This window comes from Drosophila melanogaster, chromosome X (genome assembly GCF_000001215.4).
Source record: "Drosophila melanogaster chromosome X".
Classification (NCBI taxonomy): Eukaryota; Metazoa; Arthropoda; class Insecta; order Diptera; family Drosophilidae; genus Drosophila; species Drosophila melanogaster.
In genome coordinates, this window is record NC_004354.4 from 13,736,431 (window position 1) to 13,758,807 (window position 22,377).

Below are 22,377 nucleotides of genomic sequence, written 5' to 3' on the forward strand. Positions count from 1 at the left end.
GTGAGAAGGAAATAATATAAATAACTGAATATTTCGGCTTTCTTTTTATACGCATTTACAATAATTGAATAAATAACTATTACACTCTTATAACCCAAATTTTTGTAATTTATAATAATTAAATAGAGACGGAAACTTTCAATGCAAGTTGCGTTTATTTCGAGCTCGCATTACGGTTTAAAACTGTTCAAAACATTAACTTTTTTAAAACATTCTTTTAAAGTACGTAACATTCTCTTATTCTCTTTAATTACAACATGGCAATTGGCAAATGCACTTACGAAAATCTATTTCAACTAAGCTTCGATGTAAAAAAAATTATGGGATTCGCAAACAAAATAGAACGTTGCGTTTTTCGACAAACAAATTGTCGCTTAATACTTTCGTTACAACTACTCAATAATTTTGTATTGGAGATATCTTAAGTTGATGGCTTGCAGCCAGGCGATTGACGGCAAAGCTTGAGATATATATGTATAGAGGTTGTTTTCGATTCGAAGGCTTAGTTAATAATTGGATTAGTTTGTTTGGTTGGATTGGCTCCAATGATATCGAGATATCTCAAATATTTAGCAGCAATTGAACTGAATGGAGTGCTGATGCTGTATGGGATTTGGGATTTGGTATGATGTATGGACACTGGGATAAACCGATTGCATGGACATTGGTCGCTATTCCTGAGTGGACGGCGTACATATCACGAAGCGACTGTTCACGGCGAACACATTGCTCATGCGCATGTGCTCGAAGGTCAGGGGTTTGCTCAAATTGGTGTCCCTCTTCTTGTAGTACTCGTTGAAGTCCAGCCGAGTGCCAAAGAGCTGCAAATTCGGATCGTCGCTAGAGTTGAGAGACATTAGGAAAGTGCTGACAGCCTTTTCGTAATCGGTTGCTATGACTTCTAAGCCGCGGCAGGCGATGTCCATCTTTTCGGCAAATATCTTCGCCTCCTGGTCGCGCTGCAGGATCATCTTGTTGGTCAGTCCGTAGACACCCTTCTTTTCCGATTTCTCCACAATTTTGGACAGTTCCTTGCGGGCATTTAGCTCCTTAAAGCAGTCCTTGTAAAAGCTCGACTGCCACTTCTCCAATTCGATAATGTTCTCGTACACCACCTCCAGCGAATGCTCCACACTCGCTTTGTTGCTGACAAAACAGCCCACCAAAATCGTTTGCAGAAACTTCTCGTGAGCTTCCAGGATTTCGTCCAACGTAGTAGCCTTCTGCATCTTCTTCTGTAGCTCCACCCAGTTGCACTCGATGACCTCAAATAGCACATAGTACTGCATTTGGTGGATAAAGTGCATGATCTCGGAAGTGAAAAGGTTGAGGCGGTGTGACGCCTTGCCGATTTCGGACTTCATTGTACGAAGGGCCTGAAAAGATGTTTAATAAACAATATAATTCCAAAGGTGAGCCACATAAAAACAAAAAAGTTTATAATAAGACTTACAGAATAGGACTACTCAAGAAAATTGAAAAAAGTTCAAATGTAGCAAGCTTATTATATTTATACTTGTAAAAAACGTTTTCAACAGCGCTATGAAACATTTTTGAGGTAATACGGTGATAATAATATCTTGTTCTCTTAATGAACTATTGCACATTATTCAATTTTCAAAAAACCATTTCTAATTGGACAATGTTTATCGTAACGGCAACGCTGTGTGTTAACAGCGATACACCGATTGCAATCGTCTATCGACGGCAGCATTGTTTACATTCGTGATTTGTCGCTTTCAGAATCCCTTTATCTCCCGTTATCAGTGTCGCACGGCGACGAAGATTACGTCCCACGAAAGTCACATTGTCAGCGAGATGGCCCTCTCGATCTTCAAAGACTTGCCGGCGGAGCATCCTCGCCACTTGATTCCCTCGCTATGCAGGCAATTCTATCATTTGGGATGGGTGACCGGCACAGGAGGTGGCATGAGCATTAAGTACAAGTGAGTACAAGTGATACTATACATCTATCCAGACAGCCATATAAGCCGGTTAATCCGTTTCAGCGATGAGATCTACATAGCACCGTCGGGCGTCCAGAAGGAGCGAATGCAGCCGGAGGATCTCTTCGTGCAGGATATAACCGGCAAGGATCTGCAACTGCCGCCTGAGATCAAGGGCCTGAAGAAGAGCCAATGTACGCCGCTCTTTATGCTGGCCTATCAGCATCGGCAGGCGGGAGCCGTCATCCACACCCATTCGCAGCACGCCGTAATGGCCACGCTCCTGTGGCCAGGGAAAACCTTCCGCTGCACCCACTTGGAGATGATCAAGGGCGTCTACGATGAGGCGGACAAGCGATATTTGCGCTACGACGAGGAGCTCGTCGTACCGATCATCGAGAACACACCCTTTGAACGCGACCTGGCCGACAGTATGTACGCCGCCATGATGGAGTATCCGGGCTGCAGTGCGATCCTGGTTCGACGACACGGCGTCTACGTTTGGGGACAGAACTGGGAGAAGGCCAAAACCATGTGGGTTGCCTCACTTATTCTCAGACACCGAGCACTTTTATAGACCTAATCGTTTATCTCTCTTTTTACAACCAGGTCGGAATGCTATGACTATCTCTTCTCCATTGCCGTGGAAATGAAGAAGGCCGGAATCGATCCGGAAAAGTTCGAGAGCTCATAAGGAAGTGAAGCTGATACGAACGCACATTCTACTTGTCGTTTAACCCTATAAATTGATGCATTTACTAACTGAAATCCATTGGTCAATGCAAAATAATAGTACTGAATAATGCTTGCGTTTTATGAATCGAATCACGATATATGGCATTTGGGGGGTTAAAAATATTTTCTCAATGGGCTCGTTAGGTGACATATTTTGTCGAAATAATCTGAAGAGTCTTCAAGCCTTATCGCCGTTTTATGGGCATTTCAAACTGGGTGCGCACTTTGCACTAAATCGTGGACAACAGCTGATAACCGCTGTTACGGCTTCATGTTAGGCGTTTCATGTTAATGTTAAAGTCTAAACTCCACACCTGTAACAGTGGGCTAACAAGCGGTGAAAACCAAATGATATCGATACAGTTATTTACTTTTTCATTCTGATATCATCAAATATCAGAATTTCAATTCAGCTTAATGAAAGAAATATCGCATAAACGATATAAATAAAAGCTATATCTGATATGCAAAAGGTTTTCGTGCAGCCACTTTATTTTGAGTTCATGCCCACTGTGCATCAGCTGGCTAACATTTGGAAGAGAGCGAGAGAGAGAGGGAGCGCGACAATAACAGCACAACAAGGCTTATGCGAATGCAACAGGTGCGAGTGAGGGCGACATATCGCGACCGGCAACTTGCTATACGACCATCCCGCTCCCACACAACAGGGGCAGTGTAGTGAAAAAAGCGACAATAAAATCGCCGATTGCACGCCTTCTGCTCATTACTTCGCGTTCCGCTCTCAAAGCGTAAGCACTTTTCTTTTATTTCTACGACGCACAAGCCCACTGAATATTTTCTTTATTCTTCCGGAAAAACAAAACCGCATACACACAGAAATACCCCCACAACAACAACAACAACAACCATGTCTCTGCAGTCGGACGCCGTTTTCCAAAAGATCATCGATGGACTGAAGGAGAACGAGGCCAAGGCCAAGGCGGTCAACGGTGTGTTCCTGTACAAAATCACCAAGGACGGCAAGGTGGCCAAGGAGTGGAGTAAGTATCAGTTATCCATCGCCCAATGGAGCCCATAAAAACACGCACCACACACACACACACTCCCAACGCGCAGCACAGGGGCGTATGTACATAGATGGGCTCAATCCGAAGGGGACTTTCGGACTCTGAGTTGGTGATTTTCCTACCCCCCAGTTGCTAAGCCCCCTTCTGTTGGCGCTCCTGGCCAGTGGAGAATACTAGTACGTCGTCTTTGCGTGTGTGTGTGTTTTGCATTTTGTAATAGTCACAGTTCAAAGTGCACGGCGTTTGTACTTCGGCACCAGCTGTTGGCATTAACAAAAGCCACTGAATTGCCTATTTGCACGATTTAGAGAATATATATTACAGCAACAGAACAACATACTTGCCATATATGCATGTATGTATGCCACTTGTTGCACAAGAAGTCACTTTAAAACGTTGTCATATATACATACATTAAATCGTGCTAAGTTAAATCCGCTAAGTTATCTGCTAGTTTTAAGAATCGAATGTCTACTTTGGTAGCATATTCCAAGTCCAATGAGCAAATGAACAACCTATTAACGAATACCACTTTCAGCTCTGGACTGCAAGAACGCCAAGGCCTACGAGGGACCTGCCCAGGGCATCAAGGTGGACACCACCTTGACGGTCGCCGACGAGGACATGGTTGACATCGCCCTGGGCAAGCTGAACCCCCAGGCTGCCTTCATGAAGGGCAAGCTGAAGATCGCCGGCAACATCATGCTCACCCAGAAGCTGGCGCCGCTCCTGAAGACCGACGCCAAGTTGTAAAAAAGGAGTGATCAACAATAACCCAGCCCAGTTAGCACATTCCTCAACGAGACAGTGTGTGTGTGTTCCCTTTTACACAATTTTTTTTTTTTTTCGTGTGTGTAATTTGTAATCTGTATTCGTGTTTTTGTTTCACCACATAATTAATGTTATTTTTGTACGGAAAAACCCGTCTACAAAACTAGAAAATAATACATAAGGCGAAAACGACAAATTCCTGTGCACTTTGATACTACAAATGGGTTTTATCGGTAAGTGGGTAATCGCTGCGGATTAGATTACAAGAGCGGGCAATCTTATCAAGCTCTTGTAGTCGATTTCTTGGCTAAAACCTTTCGAACTTCGACTTCACTTCGAACCACAAAAATAGATTCCCCCACAACTGCCTGTTGCCAGATTAGCCTATAAATTGTTTGTAATCTTTGAAAACCTCTAAAAATCCGTATAGTAGCTTTCTCAACCAGATAAGCTTGATTTTAGGTTTGGTAAGTTCATAAATCAGGCAGTCAAAGAACTCAAACAAGTCAAGATATTCCCTATATATTTATAATTTCCCTAATTGCCTCCTAGCCAATCAGTCAAAAGTTTGACCCAATTTACCTTGGGAACAAAAGCCAAACTTGTGTATTGAAAGCAGAGTCCGCTTGCTAGCAGTTCGCTGACCACTGGAATCACCATGTGCACTCTGAGTGGCACTTGGCAATCTAAAATATGTGCATGCACTCGAAACAACCGATAAGAAGTCTAATAGCCAGCCACTTACCTTTGCGTTGCCCATCTGCTCCTTCCAGATCTTCATCGAGAGCACAAACTCCATGTGCTTCATGCGCCAGAGTGGCTTGAAGAGCACCTTGTACGTTGGCATGGTCGACTCCAGCATGGCGGCCAGTGGTCCGTGGACAATGTACTGCAGCGAGATGATGTTCCAGCCAATATCACCGTTGAACGGTCGTTGAACAATCACATCGAGATGGTTTAGAATATCAGGATCATCGTACTGGGCATTCGTACAGCGCAGAGCGGAATCCAACATGGAGGTGAGATCGTTAGCATATATATCAAGGCCCGGTCGCTCCAGTTCGTTCCTGAAAAGGCGATTTTCAAGTGTTACATTAGAAATTGAAAAGTTTCAATTACATTCATCAAGAAAACTAACTTCATGTTTTCAATCAGAATGCTAATAAAATCGCCCTGGCCCAACAGCAAGTAGCGCCGCATTCCGTGCAAATGATCCAGCAGCTTGTGTGGGCCCACCATAATGTCGAGGACATGTTTGGAGGTCTGCTGGTAGCACGTTTCCACGGCCGCATGCCAACTGGTGTCCGGTGTGTACGAAAAGATTTGAGAGGCTGTAGATAAGAGCATGGAGCATTTAAATCATTCGATTTCGCTAATCCAATTTGAAGAGCATGCCTTAACTCACCACTAGATTCCATGACCTTCATTAGTTCGTCGCGCTCCTTCATCATACCCTGCTCCTCGCAGATTTCTCTTAGAAAATTAATGGATTTGCCCGTCATGAGTATCTTATTGGCCATATCCATGGGCACAAACTTGGGCAGCATTGGCAATCGTAGGCGGAATTTATCGTGCCATAGCCGATCAACGCCCACATCTTTAATGGACTTCACAAAGAACTCTCTATGCATATCGCTAATGCCGCCCTCCAGAATCCATTTGGAGATCATGCGCACCAGTGGGCCACAAATGGCAGTTAGGAGATCCTCCACCAATTTATTGACCATATCGTTACCGTTGTCAAGGAAATCATAAACGGTCGATGCCAAATCACCGCCCTTCTTTACCTGGCAGGCGTCGGCAATCTTGGTTAACCACTGCATCCGGTGCAGTGGCTTTATATACCAGGCGAGCAGCTTGAATAGCGTCATTTCATCGCCAGCATCGGGCCCACTATCCTTTTTCCCCTTGTTTGCAATTCCATTCACCGAGGCCTGCCGAAAACGCTGCATTTCATCGTGAAGCATTGCCACTTGCCCGTGAAAATTCGCCAGCTCCTCCTTGAGTTTGGAAATCAGGGCCTGGCCCATGCTGCCAATGGCATTGAAACCGGTCGATACATCCGAAAACTTGACCACTCGATCGTGGTAGTAGCCAAGTTCGGAGAGCCGCAGCAACATGCCCGCTTGGCCGGTGGTCAGGAACTTGATGTTCTGCTGATCCAGCTTGAAACGGCCCGTTACCACATCCTTCTTCAAATACTTCCCTTGAACGCCGGTGAAGGAGTAAATGGCACTCATCACTATATCATGTCGAGACTCGGGCAACATCTTTGTTGCATCCAGGTAGTTGGGCAAGGACTGTTTTCTCAATCCGATGCTGGACTGTGTGGCATCATAACTGTGGCTTGCTGCTGCTCCTGTTACCGCTGCTGCTCCTGTTACCGCTGCTGCTCCTGTTACCGCTGCTGCTCCTGTTACCGCTGCTGCTCCTACTCCATTTCCGTTGACCACTCCCATCTCATTCAGACTGGCTATGGAGGAACTTATTGAGTTAAGACGACTGACCAGAATCTGAGTGAGATTATCGCACTGAGTACGTGGATCTTCGCTGGCAACTGCCTTTTCGGCATCCGAATTGTCGGTCATCGTAAGTAGATGGGTCATTAGCGAGTGCCTCATGTGCGGATCGCACTTGGTCAACGTGAGTTTCCTGTACAGCTCATTGAAGTGATCCGACACAGTTTTGCCCTCCTCCTTCTTATTCCGGGCGCTCAGCAGTTTCATTATCTTCTGGACACATTCGCGCTCAGTCAACATATTTGAGTCCCGAATGACCCGACTATTGGCGGCAATCATTTTGCTTAAATGATCCATTGCTTTTTCTGCAAAAGATTGAACAAAGTGCATTAAAACAAGGGCAATGAAGCCTACAATTATGTATAGTGTCTAGTGTATGTGTTGCATTACGTATCCTTAGATTCATTGATTTGGAAATTGTACGTATTGAGGACCTTGAGGATCTAAGAAACTTGCTCATACTTTTATAGTTAAGTATATGTGATCAATAGTCATTTAAAAACAATTCAAAACTATCTACTTTCGGATAAATATCTTTGAATACTTTGAATTGTTTGTGGGATATATACATTAATTTTGAACATTTACGACTATGCAACACACTTTGGCAATGGTTATTGCTACATTTAATCTAGAACTATAAAAATATAAGTATATGTATTGTTAGTTGCATATCTCAAGGACTCTCTGTTTGAAAATGCCATGAAATATGTTGAGTTTCTGGGATTAACTATAATCCTGAAGCACGTGGTCGATTCCCAAGGGTGGAGGCCTTCTTCCCGGAATGCCAGAGCAGTCCGTATGCCTTGCGTGCCTGGACAGCCAGTGAGTGATTGCACATTCCCAAATCTCACCGTGAACTTCGGGCATCTGCTTGCCCTTGATGCAGATGATCATCTCGTTAATGATATTCGATATATCAGTGGAATTGGTTGCCACATCGATGCCGGCGATCCTGTCCTGCGACATCCTGGTGCACTGAATTGTTCATAAATATCCAATCAAGCGCGCGTTAAACAGCCGATTTTGGATGGCTTGGTAATTGCGAAGTGGACAACAACTGTTGGCCAATGGCAAACGCACAGCTGTTCCCTGGCTATAATACGGCGTGCAGTCACTGGCAATTGTTCGGGATGCGTGAAATCTTCGACAGATAGGACAAAAACGCATCCAATTGGCGCGTACTTCATACAAATAATTTATTAAAATTATTTAGTGCAGTGTTACCGAATCTGGGAAACTTGACAAGGCAAAGTCCTAGCCGCTGGCGGGCACACACTGGCCGAAGGTGCAGCGATCTGGCAGCGCTCGTCTGCAATAGGCTATGCCATTTTGATTATCGTTCTACATTTTACTATAAAAATGTATTTCTGTCGGAATGTTACTGAATGTAGCATTTTTGTATAACAGTTATGTTTAGAAGTGCAGCTTTCAGCTTTTATGTTAATTCCATTGCAAACATCTGACAGCTCTGGGGCCGCAAACGTTTCCAACTCTCACTCGCCTGGTCACACTGTCCGTTTTGCATTTGCAATTGCTTGTAAGCAAAAATGGTAAACTTTAAAATTGTTAATATTTAATATAAAGGCTGAAGACATAGATGAGACTGACCAACTGCGTTTCGCCATGGAGCACACCAACGGCTGTAATTGGCTACAAGTCGTGTTTGATACCTACTGCTGGGGGAGTTAAAGCTTAAGGTGCTGCAAGGATGTCTTGGAATTCCAATGGACAAGGACTTTCCTTCGTCGCAATGGGCCATCAGCAGCTGGATGCGGTGGAGCAGTACCTGGAGCAGCCAACCCAACTACCTAGCAATATGTGGGCTAATCCTGAGCCCCAGAAATCAAGCTGGAACCACCGAGTGAACCGGTGACCAAGAAGGATTCTTCGCCACCAGATTTGAACGCGAAATAATATGTGAAATAATATATAATGTATATAATGTGTATTGAAACAGAAACCTCCGGTATTTAATTTAGAACATAGTTAAACTCTCATCCGGTTTACCTTACTCACTTCTATACGTAATTGCATTTAATATCCGGAGATTTCTGTAACGAAAAAAAAGCAAAATAAATGTTGGCCCGATCCTAAATTATTTCCAACTAAATAAACGAATTTGCCCATTGAAAACGCATTAAAATATGTTTTTAATTTTTATTTTTGATGTATATTTTCTGCTTTTAACACATTAGTTTATATATATATATATGTAGATATATATATTAAATATATATAGATGTGTGGGCGCGCATTTTTAAGAATATGTCGAATTTTGTTTCTTCATGAAGTGTGAACATTTTAAAATATAAGTGCGGCGAAAACAAAGTCTTTTTCTTATCATATAAAATGCAGCTTTTATTCAATCAAAAAAAAAAAAAAGCAAGCAGAATAAGATGAATCCGTGGGTAAATATACGTATAAAGTAAAATTAAGCTTAATTATGTTAGTCTTCTGACACACAAAGTTACAAAAAAATTAAGGAAAATCATGTTTTCGATGCGCATAGGAATATTATAAATGTTTTTCTCAATTTCAAGTCAATGGAATTTGTTTTGTGTAATCATCAGAGTTTTGATTGCGTTGATAGCATAAATCATCATCATTGGTTCGTTCCAAATACAAGTTATTCAATCAATTCAATCAACCCAAGAGGTGTGTGTGAGTGTGTGTGTACGAGTGCCTATAACAGTTTCATGTAAATAATATGCTTTGATTTCATGTGGCATAATGACGGTCGTGCTAAGTACGCCCACTCGCATCCTTTATGTGAGATCCTAGCCACAAAAAGCGACCCATCTCTGTTCCTGTTGCTCCTGCTCGTGGTTCCCCGCATACTTTTGGCTGGATTCTTCTTTCTTTTTCTTTTTTTTGTGATCGTTTCACTCATATCTCCTTTTTTAACAAATATTTAAAATATACTTTCGAATTACGCTGGTAGTTACATGTAGGTAAGATATACGTTGTAGGTGTTTATGTAGTATAATAATGAATATAGTTTAAACGGAGATCAAATTCCGATTGATTGTTTGTTTTTTTGTGGTTTTTTTTTTTTGCTTGTTTTTGTTTTTCGTTTGTGTCCTTATCTGGATTCTGAGGATAAGTTCTTTTTATCAAGTTTGCGACAAATTCTTCATATCGTCTTTTGTTTCTTATAAATGGTGTATTTATTCTTTGCGTTCGTATGAATTTTCGTTTTTTTTTTTTGTAATTTGGTGTTTTTTTTTTTGTTTTTGTTTAATGTTTGCTTCTCTCTTGTTGCTCCTCTAGTTGTCATTGGGTGGCTGGGGGCAGTGGTCATATAAGCATGTGCAGCATATAACGTCCCCGTTGTCCCTATGATTTAATCACGCATGGTGAAGGTAGTCGGCTTCACGTGGCCGCCGTCGCCCTCCGAAACGAAACGCTTGCGTCCGCTGCAAATATAAAACGGGGAAAATTGATCAGAAATCGGTAACACAATTCGAGTAGTAGTAAATATAATGGCCCTTGAAGTTCGGTAAACAAATCATCATTTTAGCCTGATACACATTTGCTATTGTTAAACAATGTTTTTTTTCTTATTTTTAAAAGACTTTGCAGTGGTGTAGCTTTTCTTAAACAAAGAAATAAATGCATGTGAAATGCAACTGCATAATACTATCTCGTTCTCTTTCTCTCTCTCGCGCTGCCTTACGCACTAAGCAATTACAATTATGCAATGCATTGCCGCTAAAACAAAACAAAAAAAAAACAAATATAATACAAAGAACAAGAAAACAAAGAGGAGAAAACAAAAAACAAGTTGCGAAATGCTTGGCGCAAATTTGGTAACAACAATAACAAGAACAACAACGAATTTGCACAAAAGTTCATTCAACCGTTGACCCTTTTTCGCTCTCTCTCTCTCTATCTCTCCCGTTGGGAGTCTCTCTCTCCCGTTGAGGTTCTCTCTCTCCACTGCTCTCTTTACTGCAACAGCTGTGCAAAAGTAGCGGGTGAACCAAATGCAGTGGGGTGGTGAGAAGGTGGGGAGAGCGAGGTAAATTAAAACTAGTTTTATATATTTAAAGGGGGACACCACCAAGCTGGCCAATCAAAGGATTCTGGCCTAGAAACAAAACAAACAACAACAATGGCAAAAACCAGCTGGAGCCTTAATTGTTGCTACTATAAATATGTGACCAAGTGGGGTACTAAATGCAGAAATATACATACATATCTATTTATAAACACAAACACACACACAAGTGCACTGGTGTAGAAGAGTCAGTTAAAATTGAGGCAAGATAAGCGCGCGATCAGCAAAGCAAGTAAATACAAGAGTTAAACAAATAACAAAATATATAAAAATAAATCAAAAATAATAAAGCAAAAGCATAAAAGAGCGGAGACCTCAGAAAAAAACCACAGCCAGTTGTAGCGCTGTGCTGGCAGTTTGGCTACTTTATAGATGAAGCATTTGCCATTTTATTACAACTACGATTTCTTTAAGCTAACTAACTAAAAATGATCAAGAACTTGATTCTATACCATACTTTATTAATTTATTTCACATATATTCTTAAAGCGAATATATTGGAGTTATTAGAATATAGCTGGAAAACAGCCAGCACTGGGCCTCATGAACCGTTATGTCTGAGTCTCTTGGCATTGAGTTCAGCTTTAAAAAAAAACCAAAACAGAATGAAAAAAACAACTTTTGCAGTTGTAGTTGCGTTGGCGTCAAATGCAGTTGTTGTTGGGTGTAAAATGAGCGGTGTTTGTGCTGTTGTGCCTTTGCGGCTGCTGCAGTTTGTTGCTATTCTAGTCGCTGTTGCAGTTGTTGTTATTGCATTTGTGGCTGTCGCGCGCTGTGGCAAAGTGCAATAGCCGCTGTCAAGGCGAAATGCAAATGCAAATGCAGTTATAGTAGTGGCAGTAACAACAACGACAGCAGCAACAACAGCAGCACTACTAAAGTGGGAGTGGCAGAGCAGGTCGATAACAGCAACTTGGCAGCCATGTTTACCTTCGCACAAACACTAAAAACAAAACAAAACAAAAAGCAACAACAACACGCCAAGACGATCTTGAGCCACATGCAGGTTGTTGCACCAACAAACAACAACAGAATTCATAATAAAGTCCAAGCAAAACAACAACAATTCAGCAATGCAAAGTTTGCCGTGATAAAAAACCAATCGATAAGAGACGTCCAGCCACATTCACCCCACCAAACCCCTCCCAAACAATCCCTACGTTGCACATGTTCACACGATGGAAGAATATGGATTTTTAATTACCCTTTTGCCAGGCCTATGCATTAAATAAAAGTATTGTTGAAATAACGTAATAATAATAACCCGCATGCTAGCATTATACCAAGTAAATCTGTTAAATAGTAATAATTACGATAATACCAAAGGGATTCAGGATCCCGAAAATCCAACGCAACTTTAGAACGTCGTATTAGAAATTACCAATTGAAAACAGAAGTCCTCTTATGTTTGCATCTGCATCTGTGCATACCCGTATACTTATGTATATACATACATACATATGTATGCATAACCAGTCACACAGTTACGATTTCCCATCAACTCATAGCAAAAACACAACCATAAACCATAAAGAAACAGAAAGTGGGAAAATAATAAAGCTGATCGCAGAAAAAGTGGAGGCAAGCAAGAACTCGGAATAAAGAATAAATATACATAACTAGCCGGCACCTGATAAACCGGCACAACAGCATAAACAATAAGAAAATACGCAACACAAATATACAAAAAAAAAAAAAAACGAAAAAGAACCAAAAGCAATCGGCGACTGCCTCAACGGATGACGCGAAGTATGTACATACACAAATGTTAAGTTAATTCCAAAATGCGAAACTAAACTGCGCAATAGAAAATTCATAAACAAACATACAAATACATATACACCCAAACAAAACACGTCTGCATGTATGTAATAGCCGTCGCCTATGTATGTATAAGAAAATCAGCCAAAAGCACAAAAAAAACGAAGACGCCAAAAAAAAAATAGGAGAACAATAAACAAGTCGAAGCCGGCAAAAACACAAAATAAACACGTATGTATGTATGTACATACATGCATGCACATTTCAGCACAGCAGCGGTTAAAATAATAGCAATTCAACTTCATTCTATAAAGAACGAAATATATTAACTAGTTTTTAAAAACGATAAAAAATATGTACTTTAAAGTGTAATCCTAATTATTTATATATCTCAATGTCATCATATCATATTTATTTGATCATTACATATTTACATATGTATGTGTCCAATACTGTTTACACTCATAGGCGAAAATTAGAACAAACGAATGGCCTCCATAAATCTTTAGCTATGTAAGTCTACCCTTCGCCAAAAATAGAATAATCAAGCAAAATCATAACAAAATCGACAATTAGTTCATTTTGCTATCAAACCGAATGCCAAGGTCTTATTAACAATTAATCCACACCTTTAATTATGTATGTATATATGTACATGTATGTAAGTACAAACATAGCTGACGATCTGATCGATAGACCCGCCGCTTTTTATGGAGACTATAAGTATATTGAGTTTTAAGATTGTAAACAACAATGTATGTATGTACGTATAGCCCCAGTTTATAGGGGGTACACTACTACTTTGGGGGCGTGTTGTCTTTATAGCTGCTACGATTACGTAAACACGTCTCGCTCTCATTACTAAGTATACTTTTCTTGCAGGTAGTGGGATTTGTGTGTTTGTATACAAAGGTGAGCCTGCTCATCGTTTCAGTACCAGTTGATAATCTTATTTCTGATCATATGATTAAATCAAACAAACAGCACTTGAAATCCATTCCACACATCCCAACCTTAAAAAGGGTTTCCCCATATCCTTAAGGACTAAACACCAAAACTTACCGCGATGGCACATTGTTTATAATCTTGTCGGTTAGGAATCCGGCGCGATTGCAGCGCTCGACGAAGCGATCGAGTATTATATAGGCCAGGGGCACATCCAAAACGATGTCGGCCATGTCGTCGAAGGCGCGCAAGAAACCCTAAAGGATTAGAGATAGTTAATTGTCGTGGATTGAAAGGATTTCGGTTATCAATGAAATTACTAGACTAGTCCAACTATTTATAACTACATGTATTAAATATATGTATATGCATATATATATGACCCACCTGCTCCATGCCCGCGGGCAGCACCAGGCAGGTGAGATCTAGCTGCTTGAGCAGCTCGCACATGGCCTCCTCGGTGGTCTGGCTAAGTGACTCCAGTGTCATGACAATCGCCTCGTAGACAAGCTCGTGATGATAGTGTGGCACCTCGAGGGCACGCAGACAGCGCTGTGCCTCGGCTACGTCACGCGATGATAAGTACTCCTTGAGCAGCAGCTCCATCTGCATGGTGATTGTCTTCACTGGACGCAGTGGCCCACCCATGCCCCAGACATTGTCCAAATGGGCCCACACATGCTTGTAGATAAGCGAGTCAGCACGGCGAAGGGCCTGTTCGGCATGTTCGCCCAGTCCCAAATGTCTTAGCTCCTCCCCCGACTTGGCCACAAACTTGGGCGGAATGCAGTCATCGGCCACGGCGCGGGCCATAAAATTGCCGAGCATGATTGGCGCCTCTGGAGTGTCCAGGACGAGATCCGGCAGATTGGCCAACAGCATATTGAATCCCTTCTCAATATCCTTGCCGGTAATAACGCGTCCGTAGAGATCGGAGATCAGCACCGAGGTCATCTCGCGCTGCGAATCCTTGTGATCCATGGCGATCTCCACGAGAATGCTGGTGACGTGCTCGCGCATCGGTGCCTGCAGTATCTCATCAAAGCTCAGTGCCACCTCATGCGGATCCCCGTGCTCGTAGTACTCCAAGACAATGGGCTCCGCCAGCTTAAAGAACTCCTCGCGTGTTATCTCAGTGATCACCTCGCGCAGCTCCACATTACGATCGTTGCACTCACTATCGTAGTTAGGATCATTCTCGTCCTCATAGACCTCGGCCAGAGCCTCGGAACCGGGCAATCCCCAGACGCCCTTGCCGCCGCCACCACCCTTTTTGGGCAGTCCTCGACCACGATTGATGGTTCGCGAACGCCGGCTATTCTTCCAGCGTCGATGTGGCACCACATAGCCACCGGGCGACGGCATAATTCTGTTGATTCCCAGCGGCATTACACTTGCTCCATGTGCTCCACCAGCGCCAGCAGCTCCATTGCCATTAGTTTGATTGGCACTGCCGCCAGAACCACTATTCTGTCTTTGGATTAACCGCTTGGCCTTACGCTTAATCCTGCCATCCTCGACAGCCATCAGCTTCTTAACATGGCCGTTCGAGTGGCCGCCACCACCACTCCCATTTAGCTCCACCGCCTCGATCTCTTCGTTCAGCTCCCGCTCGACGGAACTCTCCTTGGAATCGGAGTCCGACGGTGGAGTGAAGTGACGGCCGCCGTTGGTGGCGCGTTTGTTATTCGATTCCACTTCCATCCTGACGATGTTCTCAAACTCTTCGATATATACGTTCCTCGTTATCTCCTTGGAATGCACAGCTCGGATATTGTAGATGTTTGGGTTTTGTACTCTGGCACCAGGTGCGTGGCTTCTTTTCTTTTCTAAAAATAAAATTGCAATTGTAAAGGATTTTTGGTTATTGGTTAACATTAAAGCATCAAGCATCAACAGAAAAATAAGCAAAACTACAACAAATTTGATTACGAATATGCAATTTAATCGTTTAAAGCAATGGGTCGGGTCTTCGGTGCAATTATGAAACTTGAAACTTTAGGAAAACATATGTACATATAGAAGAGATAGAGAACGTTGATGGCGTGGTTTGGTGTCACTGTTCTTAGGAAACGCCTTCGTTTGTATATTTTACATGTCTCGCCTTAAAGACGGGATGTTAGTCAGCGAAAGTTTTACTTGTTTATTGTGCGCGTCGCGGCTGTGAAAAACATGGAACTAAAATAAATACACATGATGTCTGGCACGTAGCCGACAATGGCCCCTCAGAAACCCCTTCTTTCCAAGTTCAGTTAGGTTTCTTTTTCGGGCTATTCAAATCTAATAGTTTTTGCCTAAATATAGAACAAGCTCTTTGGCATGCCCATAAATTTAATGCTCACAATAATACAAAGTAATTGTAATGACAAGATCAGAAGTCAATATATACTATGTACAAATGACTGGGGTCGCTATTTTACGGATTTTTTTTTGTAAGTGCTAACAATTTTGCAAAAAGTTTCTAGGTTTTCATTTTTAAGATATACCCATAATAATATGTTCAGCTTTCGCGCCATTTTTTTGACCGCATCTGTATATAATAACGGTACTGCGTCTTGGAAATTGCAAATGTTTGTCAATGGGCGTGGGTGTGACAGGGATAGCGATAGGGACATGTATCGAAACTCCCCTATAGACGAAATTCAAGGTCACGCAACAACAACAACACCAAAGCTACTACATAATTTTGTTACCGTTAAAGCTTTGCAACCCCCACAAGCAATATAGCCGTCTCCTTCGCACTAACTCTAAATTGAAAGTTGCTTGTATTTCCATGCCTATGTAATTGCTTTTGGTGTACATAAGTGCCTACATACATACACATGTTTTACTTTTCCAGCTGCTTTTGTTTTCCCTATTTATTTGAAATGTTTTTATGCTGTTTTGCACTTTTAATTTAAATGCTATATAGCACAAACATAAATATGTATAAAATCAAATCAAACAAACCAACACGAATACATAATATGATTTATTTAAATTATGTACATTCGTTTGATAAACTTTTCTGATTAATTATCGCAATTTTCGGTTGTAAAATTGTCGATTTGGCACTCTTCTCATACAATTCTTTCATCCATGTACATATAGATGTCAGCATAATACAAATGAAAACAAAGATAACGTGCAAAAAAGAGCCGCATGTGTTGTTTTTTTTTTTGTGTTTTCATGTGTTGTTTTTGTTTTTTGAGTGCTTTTTATATTGCGCCGCTTGTGCTTTCTCCTCTTCTTTAAACGCGGATTCTTATGTATTTCCCCCTCTGTAATATGGATGTACATACATATACATATGCTGTTACCGGTCTTATGTTTGTTTTGCCCGGTATAACCTTGAAAATTTTGTGCGCCTCACGAATTTCTATGTTTTTATTGCCGTCTCCTTCCGGTCTCTTTCTCATCTGATTCTTCATCTCCTTCTTTCGCACTTGTTGTGCCCCCTTTTTCGGATAACAACAACAACAGAAATAACAAAATGAACGCTTTTCAGCATTTTTTTCGAATCTCTTTTCCACCTTCGCGCTTTTTATTGATGCGTGTCCGAAATTATTTTTTAACCCCGAAATCAGGAAAAGGTTGAGTTTGTAAGAAGTGGAGAGAGAGATAAAGAGGAGCGATGGAAAAGAGCATAAAAATAAAGTGACGCTGTCGAAATTGCGTCGCAAACATTTCGCAAAAAATAAAATACATAAGCAATGTCCAATAAAAAGAACAAGAAAAAGAAGCAGAGACGTTCTCACCATTGAATGCTGTTGTTTGTTTTTTTTAACAGAAGAGATCGAACTATTAGGCGCACATGAATTGCATAAATAGATATAAAAGAAATTAAAAACCAATTTGTGTCACCCACTCTTTTTGAAACTACAGAATAAATTTGATGGTTTTGTTATGCCTTTTATAAACTGAGAACTGTATTTGTTTGGCATCCAGTAACCAGAAAAATTGAAATTTTTTTGTATTTTGCCTGGAATTGTTTGCAAAATTCCCCGTCCAGAACCCTTCTAATAACACATCTCGGGTTTGGAGTCATATTATACTTTAGGTCATATTGCATTTGCATCTGATTTTGTTAAATACTTAAATAATCGTTAATTATGCAGAGTGAATTGTACCACCACTGTGAGCCAGCAATTCTGGTAGATAATATGGGAAAACAAAATCGGATGACATGGAAACATTGGACGGGGCGCCGAATGCAAATAAACCTCGAGACAACGAAAATAAAATCAAAAAGCCTAAGGAACAAGTTTGGCAGGCAGAAAAAAAAACAAACAAATTCACCCCCCATCCAATGTGGGCAGCTGTTTTTTTTTTCGGTTTCGGCTTTCCTCGTTTCAGTTTTTCTCGAATTTTCGGGTGCGTGCGTGTGTGCCGGTTGATTTTATCACGTAGACCAACGTTTTCCAATTGGAGCAAATAACGCGCATCAACAAATTCTTAAATTTCACCTATTTTTATTGAAATCATCTAATATGGCATAATTTTGTGACCGCGACTGTAATTTCGTTTTTGCTTTTATATTCGCATTCGCCGGCAGTTTTTTTCGCTTGCTTCTTTGAATTGGTCTTCGTCAAGATCGATGTTGTTGTTGCTGCTGCTGCTGTTTCTGCGTTTTTTTTTATTTTGCCACTTACCTAAGTGCTTTTTGTTTTGTCTCTCCGGCTGTTTCGCTCGCTCTCTCTACTTCTGTCTTTGATGCTGCTGCTGCAACAAGAACAAAAACTAACGACACGACTGCAACGACGTTGGCCCACTGCAGTTGACGTTGACGGCGGCTGCGCTGCTTTTATACGATGAGGAGCCTGTTTAATAGTTGTTGCTTTTCTTCGTGGGCTCCTTTATTTTTTCCCTGCCTCTCTTTCTCTTCTTATATGCGTGCGGGGGAGAGGGGTTGGCAAGGCAAATGGCAAAAAATGCACTCAAATATCTTGTGTCTCACAGAAAAAAAATACACAAGTGTGTGAGTGTTTACTAAAAGGCTCCTTCACACGCGCATACACACACTCGCACACCCACAACTATTCAGTTGCGTGTGCTGTTTTTTATGCCTTATTCACCTTCGCTTTTGTTGTTTTTGCCGCTTAACGATGTGAACTTTTGATTTCTTTTTCAGTAGGATTGGAACAAAAAGGATTGAAGAACCGCAGAATAAGGAACCAATAACGCACACTGTTGTTCACGCCGTGAAAACTCAACTCGACTGAACCAGAGAGCGACGAGACGTGGGTTTTTATACTTTTTCGGCGAGACCGTGCTGCCAGACTGTTCGATTCTGGTAAGGTGGTGGGTTATAAAAGCGCACTTGGCGAAGCTTCCCCTTAAAACGGGGAAGTTTATTAAAAAGTTTGCAAATATATGTAAATACAAATTCAATCCTATGTAGTAAGCCTGCCTATGAGGAAAACTAAGATAAACGAAACTTATTGAATTTTGATGGCTTCTGGGAATGGTCCAACAGAGTGGCATCTCAGAGAAGTAGTTTTTAAAAGAAAAAGGAAAGAAATGCATACAAGCAAACATATGCATATTTAGTAAAAACAATGAAACATTACTTTATTTACACACTCACTGGATGTATATATATACTCGCCCAATGATCTTACCTTTTTATCAAGATTTAAAAACATTCAATTCAGTAAAATCTTATTTTCCAGGAATTTTTGAACAGGGCGGGCAGCTACATAACCCAAATTGCAGCACATTTCCAATTGGCGGCAGAAAGCGATGCAAAAGAAAACGAAGTAAATATTGAACAGGAATTGCTGTACATTTCCAAGTGGCGGCAGAAAGCAAAAAAAAAAAACAAAATTGCCGCCAATTGTGGCTCTCTTATTTGTAATTTTAATTACCATATGAATATTTATGAAATTATATGTTGAAGATTCCTTGAATTAACTCTTATTAATTTTTAATTTGAATACATTTTTAAATAAACGCTGATCTATGCTAACATAAAACGCTCCTTTTTCGAAATGTATGAAATATGTTTATTTGTATGTATGTTGTATATGTATATGTATGTATTCATATGATGTATGTAAGTAAGTAAGTATGTTCATAGATTAAGGAAAAGTATTCAAATCCATTAATCGCTTGCGTTCCTTTTCGCGGAATGCCCGGCGAGAGGAGCGCGTAGCTCCGTGCAGACGACGAATGATAGGGTTCTTCTCACAGTGGATATTCGGATCATATGTCGAAACCGGCGGGTCGGCATCCCAGTCCTTGGCATCACTTTCCTTGGCATCACAGTCCTTGGCATCTTCTTTTGCGTCGCTGTGGCTCTCCTCGCGTAAGTAGCTCGGGCACTTGATGATATGTTCCTGCAAATGGGATAAACAATTGAATTTAATATTTGCTTACATACATATAATATATATTCATAACCTACATATATATCGGCAATAGGGTACATATGGGTTCTGTTATATGGACAGCGAGCTAATTCGTCCGATGGAAATTTCTTGGCACAAAGCGGCAAATGGTAGGGCATTTTAAACAGCATTACCAAATGCGAGCTAGAGTTGGGACAATTGACATATTCATAAAGTTTTGGATCCGCAGACATTTTTACAACTAGTTTTGTTCGCCTTCTGCGAACTTCCCCTTCGTCAACTTCAAAGTGAGCATAGAATTTCGCAACAACAATTCTATTCAAATCTCCTACAGCGTTTGGTATTTTTAATAGAAGCTTGCAGTATTTTTTTCAAAATGAGCAGAGAATTTCGCAACAACAATTCTATTCAAATCTCCTACAGCGTTTGGTATTTTTAATAGAAGCTTGCAGTATTTTTTTTTCTTAAAATAATAATATAAAAATACAAACGTTCGATTGTTTGCAGTGCTTGTGTAAATTATAAAAATGCATTCTGAAATATATTCATTTGTAAATAATTTATTATGTTATTTACTAAATGCGATAATTCCAACACTTGACAGCCCTAAGGAGCGCTGCCATACTGTGTTCTATATCGATAACCGATAGTCCGGCGATAGACGTTGTTTACCTCTTTTAACGCACGTGCGCCGATCAATTTGCTAAATTCTTTGATTTATTGGTGCGTTTAGAGCCTATAAAATGCCGCCCATTGCCCAGGAGGGCAATTGCCTGATTTACCGCGGCAGCAACTTCCTCAAGCAGCGCCTAATCCTCGCCTGCCTGTCCGGCAAACCGGTGAAGATCAGCCAAATCCGTTCGGAGGACGAAACGGCACCCGGTCTGCGGGAGTACGAGATAAGTTTAATTCGCCTGCTTGATAAAATCACCAATGGAACCAAGATCGAATTGAATCCCGCCGGCACGAGTGTCATGTTCTCACCAGGATTACTGCATGGCGGTCAGCTAAATCATGATTGCTGTGTCCAGCGTGGCATTGGCTACTATCTGGACGCCCTAATAGCCTTGGGTCCATTTTGCAAGAGTCCGCTACAGTGCACCCTGCGCGGTGTGACCAATAGCAAGGACTCGCCATCCGTGGACCACATCAAGGGTGCAGCTCTATCCCTGCTCAAGCGATTCCTTCTAGTCGACGAGGGCCTCGAACTCAAGGTTGTGCGCCGAGGAGTTGCTCCGCTGGGCGGCGGAGAGATCATCTTCAGGTGTCCGGTGCGAAAGAGCCTGCGTGCCATACAATTTCAGTCACAGGGCATGGTTAAACGCATTCGGGGCACTGTTTATGCCTGCAAAGTCTCTCCGGCGATGGCCAATCGCACCGTGGAGGCGGCTAAGGGATGCATGCTAAAGTTCCTGCCGGATGTCTATATTTACACAGATCAGAACAAAGGCAAGATGTCGGGTAATTCGCCCGGATTTGGCATCTGTCTGATTGCCGAGACTACGGACGGTGTGTGCTTCGCCGCCGATTGCTGTTCCAACACAAGAGAGGAGTCGGTGAGTAGCCTGAAAGCCATTATGGAGTAGTTAGTTTTATAGTATTATCTTGTAATTTCTTTACAGGAGGATACACCATCCATACCCGAGAATCTGGGCAAGGAGGTGGCACTGCGTTTGCTAGACGAGATTTATCGCGGTGGCTGTGTAGACTCCAGCTATCAATGGCTGGCGGCACTCTATATAGCACTGGGGCAAAAGCATGTCTCCAAATTCCTCACCGGTATGTGCTGAAGAATGTAATTGAATCATGTTTGATTATAATGTTGATTACAGGTGCCCTGTCCAATTACACCGTTCACTTTCTGCAACATTTGCGCGACTTCTTCTCGATCACCTTCAAGCTGGAGAATCCCGAGGCGGAGGACGAGGACGAAGCGGAGAATGTGCGCGGTGCCCAGAAGGTTCTTATGGCATGTGTTGGAATTGGCTACACAAATATAAATAAGCGCGTTATATAAACGGTTCTCTAGGCTAAAACTTGTAAGAATAAACATTATATATTTTTTTTGTATAACATATTAAATATTACATTTATTTTACTATGTAACGTATAGTAATCAAATGTAGAGTAAAGTGTGTGTGATTAATAGCCTAAATATTATGTTTACCTTTTTTTTTACCATACAATTCCTTCCTTTTTATGCAATGCAATTTTATGCAACTTAAGCAGGAGCATTATTGTTATTGATGCAGACACAAACATAATATATATTAATCTTTT

At 41.4% G+C, this 22,377-nt stretch overlaps 6 protein-coding genes, 1 long non-coding RNA gene and 1 other non-coding gene across 15 annotated transcripts; 5 read left to right on the forward strand and 3 right to left on the reverse strand.

Moving 5' to 3' along the window:
* Window positions 1-139: 139 nt before the first annotated feature.
* On the reverse strand, window positions 140-8,253 carry Grip91 (Gamma-tubulin ring protein 91). The gene is made up of 5 exons (NM_080180.4): window positions 7,854-8,253; window positions 5,886-7,304; window positions 5,619-5,811; window positions 5,226-5,547; window positions 140-1,376 (listed from the first exon to the last, which is right to left on the reverse strand). The coding sequence occupies exons 1-5, from the start codon at window positions 7,966-7,968 to the stop codon at window positions 672-674; spliced, it is 2,754 nt and encodes a 917-aa protein (NP_524919.2). The 5' UTR covers window positions 7,969-8,253; the 3' UTR covers window positions 140-671.
* Window positions 1,512-2,747, forward strand: CG11134 (uncharacterized protein). 2 transcript variants are annotated; one of them, NM_001272601.1, is made up of 4 exons: window positions 1,512-1,558; window positions 1,744-1,946; window positions 2,010-2,480; window positions 2,556-2,747. In NM_001272601.1, exons 2-4 carry the CDS (start codon window positions 1,819-1,821, stop codon window positions 2,638-2,640), a joined length of 684 nt encoding a protein of 227 aa, NP_001259530.1. In that variant the 5' UTR covers window positions 1,512-1,558; window positions 1,744-1,818; the 3' UTR covers window positions 2,641-2,747. The 2 variants fall into 2 exon arrangements, with proteins under 2 accessions (NP_001259530.1, NP_572916.1); NM_132688.4 differs by lacking the exon at window positions 1,512-1,558 and having other exon boundaries at window positions 1,709-1,946.
* Window positions 3,314-5,522, forward strand: CG11151 (uncharacterized protein). 2 transcript variants are annotated; one of them, NM_132689.3, is made up of 3 exons: window positions 3,314-3,430; window positions 3,519-3,682; window positions 4,248-4,671. In NM_132689.3, the coding sequence occupies exons 2-3, from the start codon at window positions 3,550-3,552 to the stop codon at window positions 4,460-4,462; spliced, it is 348 nt and encodes a 115-aa protein (NP_572917.1). In that variant the 5' UTR covers window positions 3,314-3,430; window positions 3,519-3,549; the 3' UTR covers window positions 4,463-4,671. The 2 variants fall into 2 exon arrangements, with proteins under 2 accessions (NP_572917.1, NP_001259531.1); NM_001272602.1 differs by adding an exon at window positions 5,254-5,522 and having other exon boundaries at window positions 3,352-3,682; window positions 4,248-4,713.
* A 244-nt stretch (window positions 8,254-8,497) lies between the features above and the next one.
* Window positions 8,498-9,046, forward strand: lncRNA:CR42861 (long non-coding RNA:CR42861). 3 transcript variants are annotated; one of them, NR_037726.1, is made up of 2 exons: window positions 8,498-8,514; window positions 8,587-9,046. It is a non-coding gene; the product is annotated as a long non-coding RNA:CR42861 (long non-coding RNA). The 3 variants fall into 3 exon arrangements; NR_123900.1 differs by having other exon boundaries at window positions 8,510-8,539; window positions 8,594-9,046; NR_037727.2 differs by having other exon boundaries at window positions 8,510-9,046.
* Window positions 9,047-9,146: 100 nt separating this feature from the next.
* On the reverse strand, window positions 9,147-18,976 carry Pdcd4 (Programmed cell death 4). 4 transcript variants are annotated; one of them, NM_001103507.3, is made up of 5 exons: window positions 18,823-18,976; window positions 18,400-18,631; window positions 14,156-15,597; window positions 13,886-14,025; window positions 9,147-10,418 (listed from the first exon to the last, which is right to left on the reverse strand). In NM_001103507.3, the coding sequence occupies exons 3-5, from the start codon at window positions 15,470-15,472 to the stop codon at window positions 10,346-10,348; spliced, it is 1,530 nt and encodes a 509-aa protein (NP_001096977.1). In that variant the 5' UTR covers window positions 15,473-15,597; window positions 18,400-18,631; window positions 18,823-18,976; the 3' UTR covers window positions 9,147-10,345. The 4 variants fall into 4 exon arrangements, with proteins under 4 accessions (NP_001096977.1, NP_001259533.1, NP_001259532.1 ...); NM_001272604.1 differs by lacking the exon at window positions 18,400-18,631; NM_001272603.1 differs by having other exon boundaries at window positions 14,156-15,592; window positions 18,400-18,976.
* Window positions 18,892-19,583, forward strand: asRNA:CR43833 (antisense RNA:CR43833). The gene is made up of 2 exons (NR_073655.1): window positions 18,892-19,040; window positions 19,420-19,583.
* A 150-nt stretch (window positions 19,584-19,733) lies between these two features.
* CG32625 (uncharacterized protein) lies at window positions 19,734-20,396 on the reverse strand. Its single transcript, NM_167381.3, has 2 exons — window positions 20,154-20,396; window positions 19,734-20,085 (listed from the first exon to the last, which is right to left on the reverse strand). Exons 1-2 carry the CDS (start codon window positions 20,328-20,330, stop codon window positions 19,828-19,830), a joined length of 435 nt encoding a protein of 144 aa, NP_727732.1. The 5' UTR covers window positions 20,331-20,396; the 3' UTR covers window positions 19,734-19,827.
* A 352-nt stretch (window positions 20,397-20,748) lies between these two features.
* On the forward strand, window positions 20,749-22,168 carry Rtc1. Its single transcript, NM_132691.4, has 3 exons — window positions 20,749-21,653; window positions 21,720-21,876; window positions 21,930-22,168. The coding sequence occupies exons 1-3, from the start codon at window positions 20,841-20,843 to the stop codon at window positions 22,112-22,114; spliced, it is 1,155 nt and encodes a 384-aa protein (NP_572919.1). The 5' UTR covers window positions 20,749-20,840; the 3' UTR covers window positions 22,115-22,168.
* Window positions 22,169-22,377: the final 209 nt, after the last annotated feature.

Excerpts from the sequence above, each read along its gene's own strand:
- Pdcd4 (NM_001272604.1), bottom strand. The coding sequence starts at position 15,472 with ATGGAAGTGGAATCGAATAACAAACGCGCCACCAACGGCGGCCGTCAC. Across the intron at positions 14,026-14,155 it reads TGCCCGCGGGCATGGAGCAG|GGTTTCTTGCGCGCCTTCGA; the intron begins GTGGGTCATATA and ends CTAATCCTTTAG. Across the intron at positions 10,419-13,885 it reads ATAAACAATGTGCCATCGCG|CGGACGCAAGCGTTTCGTTT; the intron begins GTAAGTTTTGGT and ends TTATATTTGCAG.
- CG11134 (NM_001272601.1), top strand. The coding sequence starts at position 1,819 with ATGGCCCTCTCGATCTTCAAAGACTTGCCGGCGGAGCATCCTCGCCAC. Across the intron at positions 1,947-2,009 it reads GGCATGAGCATTAAGTACAA|CGATGAGATCTACATAGCAC; the intron begins GTGAGTACAAGT and ends AATCCGTTTCAG. Across the intron at positions 2,481-2,555 it reads TGGGAGAAGGCCAAAACCAT|GTCGGAATGCTATGACTATC; the intron begins GTGGGTTGCCTC and ends TTTTACAACCAG.
- CG32625 (NM_167381.3), bottom strand. The coding sequence starts at position 20,330 with ATGTCTGCGGATCCAAAACTTTATGAATATGTCAATTGTCCCAACTCT. Across the intron at positions 20,086-20,153 it reads ACCCTATTGCCGATATATAT|GAACATATCATCAAGTGCCC; the intron begins GTAGGTTATGAA and ends TCCCATTTGCAG.
- Rtc1 (NM_132691.4), top strand. The coding sequence starts at position 20,841 with ATGCCGCCCATTGCCCAGGAGGGCAATTGCCTGATTTACCGCGGCAGC. Across the intron at positions 21,654-21,719 it reads CCAACACAAGAGAGGAGTCG|GAGGATACACCATCCATACC; the intron begins GTGAGTAGCCTG and ends ATTTCTTTACAG. Across the intron at positions 21,877-21,929 it reads TGTCTCCAAATTCCTCACCG|GTGCCCTGTCCAATTACACC; the intron begins GTATGTGCTGAA and ends TGTTGATTACAG.
- Grip91 (NM_080180.4), bottom strand. The coding sequence starts at position 7,968 with ATGTCGCAGGACAGGATCGCCGGCATCGATGTGGCAACCAATTCCACT. Across the intron at positions 7,305-7,853 it reads GCAGATGCCCGAAGTTCACG|AAAAAGCAATGGATCATTTA; the intron begins GTGAGATTTGGG and ends AATCTTTTGCAG. Across the intron at positions 1,377-5,225 it reads AGCAGATGGGCAACGCAAAG|GCCCTTCGTACAATGAAGTC; the intron begins GTAAGTGGCTGG and ends ACATCTTTTCAG.
- CG11151 (NM_132689.3), top strand. The coding sequence starts at position 3,550 with ATGTCTCTGCAGTCGGACGCCGTTTTCCAAAAGATCATCGATGGACTG. Across the intron at positions 3,683-4,247 it reads CAAGGTGGCCAAGGAGTGGA|CTCTGGACTGCAAGAACGCC; the intron begins GTAAGTATCAGT and ends TACCACTTTCAG.